At 40.2% G+C, this 10,424-nt stretch overlaps 1 protein-coding gene across 1 annotated transcript; it reads left to right on the forward strand.

Moving 5' to 3' along the window:
- The first annotated feature begins 797 nt into the window (after nt 1-797).
- fam83b (family with sequence similarity 83 member B) lies at nt 798-7,527 on the forward strand. The gene is made up of 5 exons (XM_037465487.2): nt 798-903; nt 2,487-2,960; nt 3,996-4,160; nt 4,556-4,680; nt 5,004-7,527. The coding sequence occupies exons 2-5, from the start codon at nt 2,511-2,513 to the stop codon at nt 6,979-6,981; spliced, it is 2,718 nt and encodes a 905-aa protein (XP_037321384.2). The 5' UTR covers nt 798-903; nt 2,487-2,510; the 3' UTR covers nt 6,982-7,527.
- Nucleotides 7,528-10,424: the final 2,897 nt, after the last annotated feature.

A 10,424-nucleotide genomic window follows, 5' to 3' on the forward strand; every position in this document is an offset into this window, starting at 1 on the left:
AAACCTGCACTGACCTGAGTAATGCTTTGGGGCTGAATGAGGGGAGAATCTCAAGCTGAACGACACCCAAAACGGTTACAGCATTATCTACATCATGCTGGTGCCTGACATGTATTGTTGGAGTCTGAATCACATTGATTCACAAGGAAATAGACAACCTATTTTTGTATTTTTCACCATTCAGATGTTGCACAATGAGCCCGTTTCTCAAGAATAAAAGCTCAGCAGATGGGGTGGAGCATGCAAAATGTCACCGATATAAATTCATGAATGTTTTTTATGAATTAAAGAAAAGACATCAAAACATCTCCTTTCTTCAGTTTTCCTTTCAACATTTACAAGGACATCAGAAGTGCTTCTTTGCTCCCTGCAGACTCAGCCCCATCTGAAGTAAGATGAAAAAGACTAATGATCCCTGGTTTATTCAAGCTAATTTGTGGATATCTCGTCCTTGAAAAATGTCTTAATGAAACATGTGTGTCATTTGAAATGGTCACCCTCGAAGTCCAGTGCCAAAATGTTGTTCAAATTTCACAGCACTGGACAGAACAGTTTTATGAGGCCCTGCACCATTAAACATGGAGCATTCATCAAAGCCTCTTTATGTTTGCCCATTATCTTGATTTCCGTCAGTGTGCACTTTGTCCCTGAAAGGAGGGGAGTGGCCAAATGTTTCAAACAGGTTTATCGCTGCCTGTGAGCAAGTTTCAGACCAGCCCATTTGCATGTAAAAACTAGAATCCACACCCTCCTCCTGACGACTGCTTATCATGTTGAGACACCTCCTTTTCTTTGTGTCTCCCAGCTAGCAGTCCACCCGAATATTGAACATAATGTGAACATAAATCCAAGGAACTTTCTGGGAGCAGTCAAGAGGATTTCCACAAAGGTCACGATACAAATGTAAGTTTCTGTTGTTGAGCATATAAAAGTGTTGTATATTGTTCAGCAAGAAGCAGCGTAAGAGTCTGTGAGAATATCGGCTCAGCTTTTAAATGAATTCTCTGAACAGTGGGAGGTTTGAGATATAAATTGTAGGTAAATATTATGTTCTTACAAGCATGTGTTGTAGGTTGGAATATTACATCCTGCCATAACAGCCCATCAATATTTATTATGAAGCACATCCGTAAAGACAAAGCACAGAAGAGTTGGAAACCTCAAAAGATTGTTTTCATTCAGAACTTGAAATGTATACATGTGATTGTGTGAGTGCAGCAGCATGACCCATTAAATAGCTTATAGCTAACATGAGGAAAGGAAGACTTTACTCGTCTTGATACCGGCTGTGAGACTAACTTAAGGTAAAAGTTATATTTTCCTACAGTATGTCAGTTGTTTAGCTGCAACGAATGACTTTGTGTTCCACTGTCTTAATATTCAGATAAATGATGCATGACATACAACATTAAAACGCCATTAAAGTGATATACTTGAATCCTTCAAATGTAAGCGCGAATGACTTCATCCAGTGAGGATAGATTCATCATATCAAGAATCACATAATTTCAAAAGGTGTAAAATTCTGTAAAAGGTGTGAAATGCAATCTTAAAACAGGTATTATTCCCTATGTGTTAAAAAGTCCTTGAGAGATTCAAATACATACAAGCTAGATTGGGTTTTATTATTATTATATTATTCTAAAGATAGTAAAAACTTTTTTTAATCATTGCCTGATCATCCGCTAAAATGTTTTGCGCAACGGGGAACGAATAAGCAACATTTATTTAAACTTGTCTTCATTTACCCCACCTTGAAATTGAGGTGCACTAATAACAGGTGCAACCATCACATTGCATGTTTGGGAATTTGCTGCTTTTACATCCAGGCTGTGAACAGCTTTTATAATGATGAGTCAGCTTTCATGATGTGACATGTAAGAAACATTATAATTAAAAGATCGTCAGTAACAACCGACATGTAATGTGCGCTGTAATAGTGTTAAGAATGTCTTGCACATGGAAATAGTTCATTTTGAACTCAACTTAAGCGTCTTGTTGCCACAGTCCCTATGTAAACAAACAGTGTTACCTTTACAAAAACAAAGACAACGTCCTGTTCAGCTAAAGAGAAACAAAAAAGGGCTTCATCAGTTGGCTGCTTATAGACAAGTTGTTCCTGAATAACCTCAAATCACTTGGTTGATTTTTTTTATTTATCTTGTGCATCTAAAGACAAGACACCGGTTCAATACCTCGTAACGTATTCATCTGCTCGGTCCATAACTTATAATTACTCACAATGAGACCTTAAAGTCTGATTCAGTGTTACTCATGAACATAAAAACACAGGTGAGGTTGTGCTTTAATAACTGTTGCGGGTTTTACTTTTATTTTTTTTACAGCTTCTTGATATTTACACTACGTTTCGATCTATCCGACCTTTCCGTTTACTTTGCCTCTTCACGCTCAACTTCCACTGTCATGATGTTTGTTCTCTGATTCTTTTACATCATGCCATTGATTTCCCCTATCTGTGATGACAGGTCCAACTGAAGCCTCCTGCAGCAATGGAGGCCCAAGAGTTTTCCATGCTGTCGTCACTGAGGGGAGAGCCGAAATTGGAGGAGTTCATTCAGCCTCACTACAAGGAGTCCTACCGCCTGGCCATCGACTGCCTGGCAAGTGGCGGCAGAGAAAGTTACCAGAAGTTCCTCAAGGAAGAACGTCTCGGAAGCTTCCTCTCGGAGGACGAGCTTCTTTTCATTACCCGAAAGGCAGAAAACGTCCCACCTAAAAATGATGCGGAGGAAACCACGGTTCCTGTGGACAGCCACTCATCCTCGGGGACGTACTGGCCCGTCCACTCGGAGGGGGACGCGCCAGACTTGGAGTTGGGTTGGCCGGATGTCCTGCAAGAAAGACTACAGACGAACATAGATCTGCTCTTTCATCCGCCGAGACAGAACAACCCGACCATCAAGGAGGTGGTTCGGAAGCATATACAAGATGCGAGACAGGTAACCAGAGCTACCTCCAACAATATGCTGAGAGGTTTGATGTCTGATGGCACTTCATTCCAGAGCAGCAAAATGACTCTGACTACTGTTATTTACTTCCTCCTCGGGGAATGTCCCCAGCACGTTTGTTGCTCTCAATTTCCAGTTATAAGGAGTGTTGGCTGTGGTTGATGAAGTTGAAATCTAGTTTAGAAACTCACCAGCATGACATGAAAGTGTGGGAACCCAACAGAGCGGTAGGATTCCACCATGAGGCAATATCCATTTCACAGTCAACGCTTCAGTTATCAAATTGTCATAATGAATCAAAACCTGGTGTTGTAGCTCAAAATTGTGCTTGGTAGATAATTACTATTCTATTGCATCTGTACTTGTTACTGCTGCACTGGTGCTCTTAATTAAACCAGCTTTGACAGCAAAAAACTGACTGGAAAGTCTGGAAAAAATAGCTTTTCAGCTTAAAAAGAACAAACTAAATCCTCTCCTCAAACTAATTACAAAAGTAATCAAATTTAAACCGAGATGAATATTTTATCGCATGCTGAAGCAGCTAGAACATCTCTCCATATCTCTTTATTTAAAGGTTCCCATGTTTTGGAAGTAGCAGATAAGACAAATTGAACAAGTCAAAGAAACAACTCAAATGACGCTGCTACTTTGTGACATTACATTTCAAACTTCTCTCTTGATGGACTTTCAACGCAGTTTATTCTTAGTGAAATGAGAGAGAAAAGACTCATTTGTACTTTAAATACTCAAATAAACTTTTCCAGGATTGATAGAAATTGATTTTTGGACCAACAAACTTTGTGTCAGATCTCGGGAAAGTTTAGTTTTTTTACTTTAGTTTAGTCTGTGTTTACTGCACCAAGTTTTCATCATTGGAATCCCTTGAAGGTTTTTTGGCAGTTTACAGCTGTTGGATTCCCATTTATTGTTCATGTGTTGTTAAATAGGTCATTCATGGCTTTCACAAAGGTAAACTTGTTAAATTCACATTGAGCCGAGCATGATTATTTCACTCTGTGCTTGCAGGTCATTGCCATTGCGATGGACGAGTTCACGGATGTAGATATATTCAAAGAGGCTGTGGATGCCTCGATACGAGGAGTGCCAGTCTACGTGCTTTTGGATGATTTCCATTTGAAAAGTTTCCTCGCAATGGCTGAAAATCAAGACGTCAAAATAAATCAACTAAGGGTAGGTGTATGGTTTTAAGAAATCCATTTGATCTTCTTTATTTGAATCAACGTAGCTGATTGTAACTTCCACTGTAGCTACAAGGTTTTTGTTGTTACCTCCCAGTTAGGATATCCAATCAAACTGCTGCACCTTCCTTGGTGCTCAGAAACTGGTAAAATTTTCACAATGTGCAATGCGCATCTTAGCGGGTCACTTTAAGCTCTGCAAAAAGGGTGTAAAATGAGGCATGAGGTACTCAACAAATACAACACATTTGAAAATGGTAGAGATACCTGCTGAGTACTTCATTATTGTTTGTTGTTGTGTTGATTGACATGCGTATTATCTTCTGCTGCATGATTTAACCATGAAAAATATTTTCTGAAAATGTCCTTTCATTGCTCTGACCACAGAACATGAGGGTGCGCACTGTGAAGGGCCCGGATTACCTCTGCCGATCGGGAGTGAAATTTCATGGAGCGATGGAGCAGAAGTTTCTTTTAGTCGACTGCCTCACAGCAATTTATGGTTCATATGGGTAAATAATATATTTCAGTGGTTGAGACGGCTGAGGCAGAAACAGAATGCACTCATGACGCAAAGCAAACACATTTACTGACACTCATCTTTTCTGAATGAAGCTTTTTGAAGAAGTTGATTGAATGTTCTGTAAAATGTGGCAACACAAAGAAGCTGAATGAAACCTTTGAAAATAATATTTTTCCCTGGTTGCTTTAGCGGCTGTAGTTTCTTTTTTGTTGTTGGCTAAACTAAATTGAACTCAAATCCTCCGGTGAGTGTCATACAACTGTCTGTTTTCTATTTTTTTGATGATAAATCATTTTTGGTGTGTGTTTGCAGCTTCACGTGGTCATTTGAGAAGATTCATCTGAGCATGGTGCAGCTGATCACAGGCCACCTGGTGAAGTCCTATGACGAGGAGTTTCGAACACTTTATGCCCGCTCGACTGTGCCGTCTGAGCTCTGCCCTCCGGAAGGTTTGACCCAACGCAATGGACGACAGATTTTGCCCCAAGACACCCACAAAGTTGAGCGTAGGGACCAGCTGAGGCATACGCTGGACACAGTTTATCGGAAGACCTGCGAGATGAAACTAGGAGCGAGAGATCTAGATCTAGAGAGGAGGCTCTTTGAAGAGGAACCTTACCATTCCGGGCTGTTAAAGGAAAATGGGATTGCTGTTAACAACCAGATGCCCCAATTTCTGTCAACAGAGTCAAATGACTTCATTAAAAGGCACAGCTATGCTGGAGAGAGGCAAGACGAATGTATTCCACCGAACTTCAGGCCCAGAGCGAGCAACTGGAACATCTCAAGAGAAACAGGAAGTGGAATAAATCACTTTCCAGTGGACAATTATTTACATGTGCCACAAATCCAAAGAGGTCATAACATGCGGCAGTCTTACAGTGGCAACGACAAACGTGTTATTTCCATGCAGCAGAACATGCCAACGCTAGAGAATACATCCAAGTCCTTCATGCGCACATTTAGGATCGAGTCTTACCTCAAACGCCCTGAGGTGCCGTTCGGAGACTCTTGTGACTATTTGGACCAGGTTGATCCACAGGACAAAGGCAACTCCTTCATGCAGGGAAGGATGAGGTCGTCCCTCGTTTTCAGGCCCACCGTACCGGAGCAAATGGAGCCAAACCGACACATCAACTCCTCCACTTGTGTCAACTCCTTAGCAGCCCCAAACACTCCTTCCCACTACTCATCCATGCATTGGAATCCAACTGCAGCAGCTGATACGATGAGTAATGACGGGTACATGTTTAATAGGAAAAGTTTGCAAGTTTTGGATGACAGTCAGAATAAGGCAAACTCAGGTCCAGGTAGAGGCTCTTACCCCGCTGTCTATGCTAGCTTAGGCAGATCAGCAGGTAGACACTTGCTCCAAAACCCAGACACCATGTCTGACAATTGGCAGAAAAGACGTAGCTTAGCAGATCCAAGGCCAGCCCTCGAGTACAAGCATGAATCATCAAGTCACGTGTATGGAGATTTTTCAGGGGCGCAGGTTAATAGAAGCACAGCAGAGATCAATGCACAGAGTGGAGGATACAGGTCAAATCTGAAAGAAGATCAGAGGTCTTCTTCTCATTATGATGTCAAGAGGGTCACAGACTGCCACGTCACGCCTAATTGGCAGCAGCCGCCATCCAGGACAGCGTCCGCGGCAGCCCTGGAAGTTAAGAGCAAGGGTCTAACACCTAAATCCAACAGCATGAGCCAACCACATTTTCCAATGAAGACTAGCAAAAAAATCTTACCAGAGAAGAAAGAGGATTCAGTGGGAACCAGCGACACACTGAGTCTGCAGTCAAGTTGCAGCACAGACACCTTAACAGCGGATGATGAGCCGAGGACATCGTACAGAGGAGCAAAACACCCCCAAAGCACAACCCACTCCGTCAGGTCCTCCTCAGGGCACCAGATGAAGCGGATAGATGGCGACCATCTTACCTCTTCAAAACCTCGATTCAGGGCTGAAGAGCTCAAAAATCCACCCCAAGTCTCTCTACCTAAACCTACGACCCAAAAGAAGCCCGGCATCTTTGAGAGAAGCGCGAGGCCCGGCTCTGAATCGACAAGCTGGAGCAAAGATCGAGGTCCGGAGACTCGCCTTTACAGCAGATATGAGTCCTTCTGCTCGATTGACAAGAAACGCTCGCAGGAGAAAACCAAAACGCTCCCTAAAGGTGATGCGGACATTGAACATAACATCACCCGGGCTGCAAGGGGGCACCACGAAAATAAGCTGGAGAAATTCCTTCAACGAATGGGACATCTAATACACAAGAACAAGCAGTAAATCTTCACACGTCACTTCTTACTAATGGAAATTTGACTCATTATGTAAATATTGTTACAGTTAGTCTATGCTTTTATTTTTGGCAAACACTGGATACATTTTGACCTCTGTGTTTTGTATTATGTACAGATGCACTGATGAATGTTGTTTTATATCAAAGCAGACCTTAATATAACTAAATCTTAAGTAACCTCGACTGGTGTTGACCTGAAGCAAACAAGAAATGCTGCAGAGGCTTCAAGTACCAACTGTATGAAAAGGTAGTAGAGAAAGATTGAATTGCTTTGCAGTAACTGTAGGTGTGTTTGAGTTCTTAGTACAAACGTGTGGTTGTTGCTGCTGTACTGTACATAAAGGGAAATACTCGTTGCAAATACAGTCAACGTACAAGCTAACTCCACAGCATGAAACAACCTCACAGAGGTTGAATCTCATGGAAGCATTTATGAAAATAGGCAAATGAAGGTCACTTTCTTCTCTTTGACAGACAACGTCCCTGCAAGGTTGGTTTTATGGACAAATAAAGCACTATTTTTCTTGCACTGATCAATTCTTTGGGCTATTTTGCTTTGTAAATTCTTCTTCTGGCAGGAACACATTAAAAATATGCAGCGATTTATTTGCTATACTATCTATTTGTGCCTGCGGACTTCTCCTAAAGTTAAAGTTACCAAAGTATTGCAGTAAACAGTTCCCCATTTGCATATAAACATAAACAAGTAATTGTCTTAATCTTAGTGGGAAAAGTTGCATTCTGATACTTTTTAGTTTTCTTTCTTCACCTCGGGAGTATCCTCTCTGAAGGGAATACTCAATCAAAACTACAAGAGACATAAAAAATTCAGCACGCAAACTCAGTGGCCAAAATACTTAAATTATTTCATCTTTCATTTTTCACTCAAAGCGACAGATTTGTGGGTAAGCAAAAATGAACATGGCCTCTGGACTAAAACATATGCATGAAGGAGAATTTATCTAAAGGTTTATGAATATTTATTCTTTCTAATTAGGTACTTAGTATTACGCTTATATTCTGGCACTTTGATGCCTGCCAGTCAGTCCCACATCGCTTGTCTGGGTTTTGTCTTTGTGATATTTATGCTGGGAAAGTAGTGGATTTTTGATTTACAGCAGGTATATTATTTTAGTGCACCATCCCTTAATAATGCTGATAAAATGGTGATGAAAAGGGTTGATGATCCTTTTTGTGTTTCTTCCTGTCTGTCATCTACTGATGAATTATGTAAATTAAATCTCAGAGAGTTTTGTCCAATGACCCTTTTGAAAAATGTGAACAATGGAGACTATATTAAGGAAAGGTTTTCACAAAATTGGGAGCATGGATAAAAAGCAGACAAAGCCCTTTGGATGACCTTAACAGAGGCCTAAATCTATTCTACGAATCACAACATTTTCCTGGACCGTAATAAACTGGAAAATAAAATGAAAAATAAAATGAAAAAATGTCTTTATTATTTAAGGAATCCGCACACTGTAACCAGTGCTCCTTCGACCAAACCCTTTATTATTAACAGAAGATAAAAGTGTCGTCCTCAACTAGACGACAGGCAACCCAGCTCTATGTGAAGCTGTGTCGTGGAGATTTGCCTTCTGTAAGCTTCACATAAGTGATGAGCTATGGATCAACATCAGATGATTTATGGTGCTTTTGTTCGTTTTTAGGCTTTTGATGAAGCAATAAATCACTTGCCTTTTGTGTCCCTGTCCCATTGAATCCAATCCTGAAACCTCCTGTGCTCCGTAGAGCGAGTAGAGAAACATTACCATTTATTCACCGGCAATATTTATAAGTATTGTGTGATGCAATGCAGCAACAAGACGTCCTCCTCCGCCTCCACCCAGGCAGCTACAGATGCTCTCGCTTTGATGGCACGTTGGAGCTCTGTGCAACATGTGACACTGAACTTCTTTGATACACCTAAAGCACATCCTTCCCTCCCTGATACTAATCTTGACACTGCTGCGGGCGTTCCAAGTGAGCCGTTGAAAACTGAGCTCATTGAAATGCAGCTCAATTCACCACGGTGGTAAAAACGTGATTGTACGTAAGGTAAAGTAGCTCCCAGTCACACGTTGTCTGCCTCTGAAAAGGCTGTTTCTGCGGTAGAGATTATTTCAAAAGGACTTGTAATAGAGAGCGTCTGTTGATAAGAATACAAAGTTTACAATATTCTCCGATATTTTTGGTACAAAAAGTCAGATATCTATTCTCAAAACAATTTTTTTACATCCAATTACTTTTATTAATGTTAATATATTACACACATTTAGTCTGTTTCTGATGTTCTCCTAAAACCTAATGACATTATTGTATAACTTTGTCTTCCACAAAGTTGATCCAGTCTCAATGACATTTGTCTACAATTACTGATGCGTATTCGCATTCAGGGATATTTAGTAAATGTTTCTCAATGGCACACAAAAAAGCGTATTATTTAAAATACAACTTTATGACTAATTAAACACTTAAACACAACAGGCTGAACTAATCAGGAATCAGAAATCAGAAAATGTATGGCCATAATATGGCAGACTTACAAGGAATTCGACTTGGCAGTTGGTGCATGACAGACATTTAGACATTGGACAATAAGGCAACATAGTGCAGGGAATAAAATGCTGTGGGTCAGTAATCTAAAGCTTTGGGTTATTTAGGATATAAATAAAGGAATAAGAGTTAAAGAAGTTTAAAAATGTAATTAAAAATAAAGTAAAGTAGACCGGCGAACCGAAAGTGTCATGTGAAAGTGTTTGTGCATCTTGTGGAGTGTGAAGAACGTGACTGGTGGGAGGTCACTAATTGTCACGGTAAAGTACATCCTGTGATTCTATCCTGTGTTACACCAGACAAATACCGAACATTGACTCATCACAAACCAAATATAACATGTACATCAAACCAGATCATTTCTGATAAGAAAACATGATGTTATTTCATAATATACAAAGCATATTTCACAGTGTAATCTCTTTAAACAGTTTATAGTGTGGAGATCTTGACAATTATGTATAATAATTCAAATGTATATATTTCTACCAAAAGGTATGGCAAAATCATCCAGGTCCTGAGGTTTTATTGATCAATGGCTAACAAAGGAAAAATAGCTGGTAATAGCTTTTATGTGACAAGCTTCAATCACAGATAATTGGTGCAAGAACAAACACAAAAGCACTGCAGGAAATTAATGAGCTGGGCGTTGGGATAAAACCAATGCGACAGACAGATAAACATGGGAAATTGGGACAGAGTCCTGATAATATTCATATTAAATATTAAATGAAAAATGATAACCATCAAAGTGTGAAAGAGGTTAAACCTGCAGTGTTCAAAGACAACAGCAGTGAAATATAGAGTAGCCGGGCTTTTCTTTAGCCTTCCTCTAAAACTGCATCATTTGGCCAATCGTTTGTTAAAACATAAT

This window comes from Pungitius pungitius, chromosome 13 (assembly GCF_949316345.1).
Source record: "Pungitius pungitius chromosome 13, fPunPun2.1, whole genome shotgun sequence".
Classification (NCBI taxonomy): Eukaryota; Metazoa; Chordata; class Actinopteri; order Perciformes; family Gasterosteidae; genus Pungitius; species Pungitius pungitius.

Excerpts from the sequence above, each read along its gene's own strand:
- fam83b (XM_037465487.2), top strand. The coding sequence starts at position 2,511 with ATGGAGGCCCAAGAGTTTTCCATGCTGTCGTCACTGAGGGGAGAGCCG. Across the intron at positions 2,961-3,995 it reads ATATACAAGATGCGAGACAG|GTCATTGCCATTGCGATGGA; the intron begins GTAACCAGAGCT and ends CTGTGCTTGCAG. Across the intron at positions 4,681-5,003 it reads GCAATTTATGGTTCATATGG|CTTCACGTGGTCATTTGAGA; the intron begins GTAAATAATATA and ends GTGTGTTTGCAG.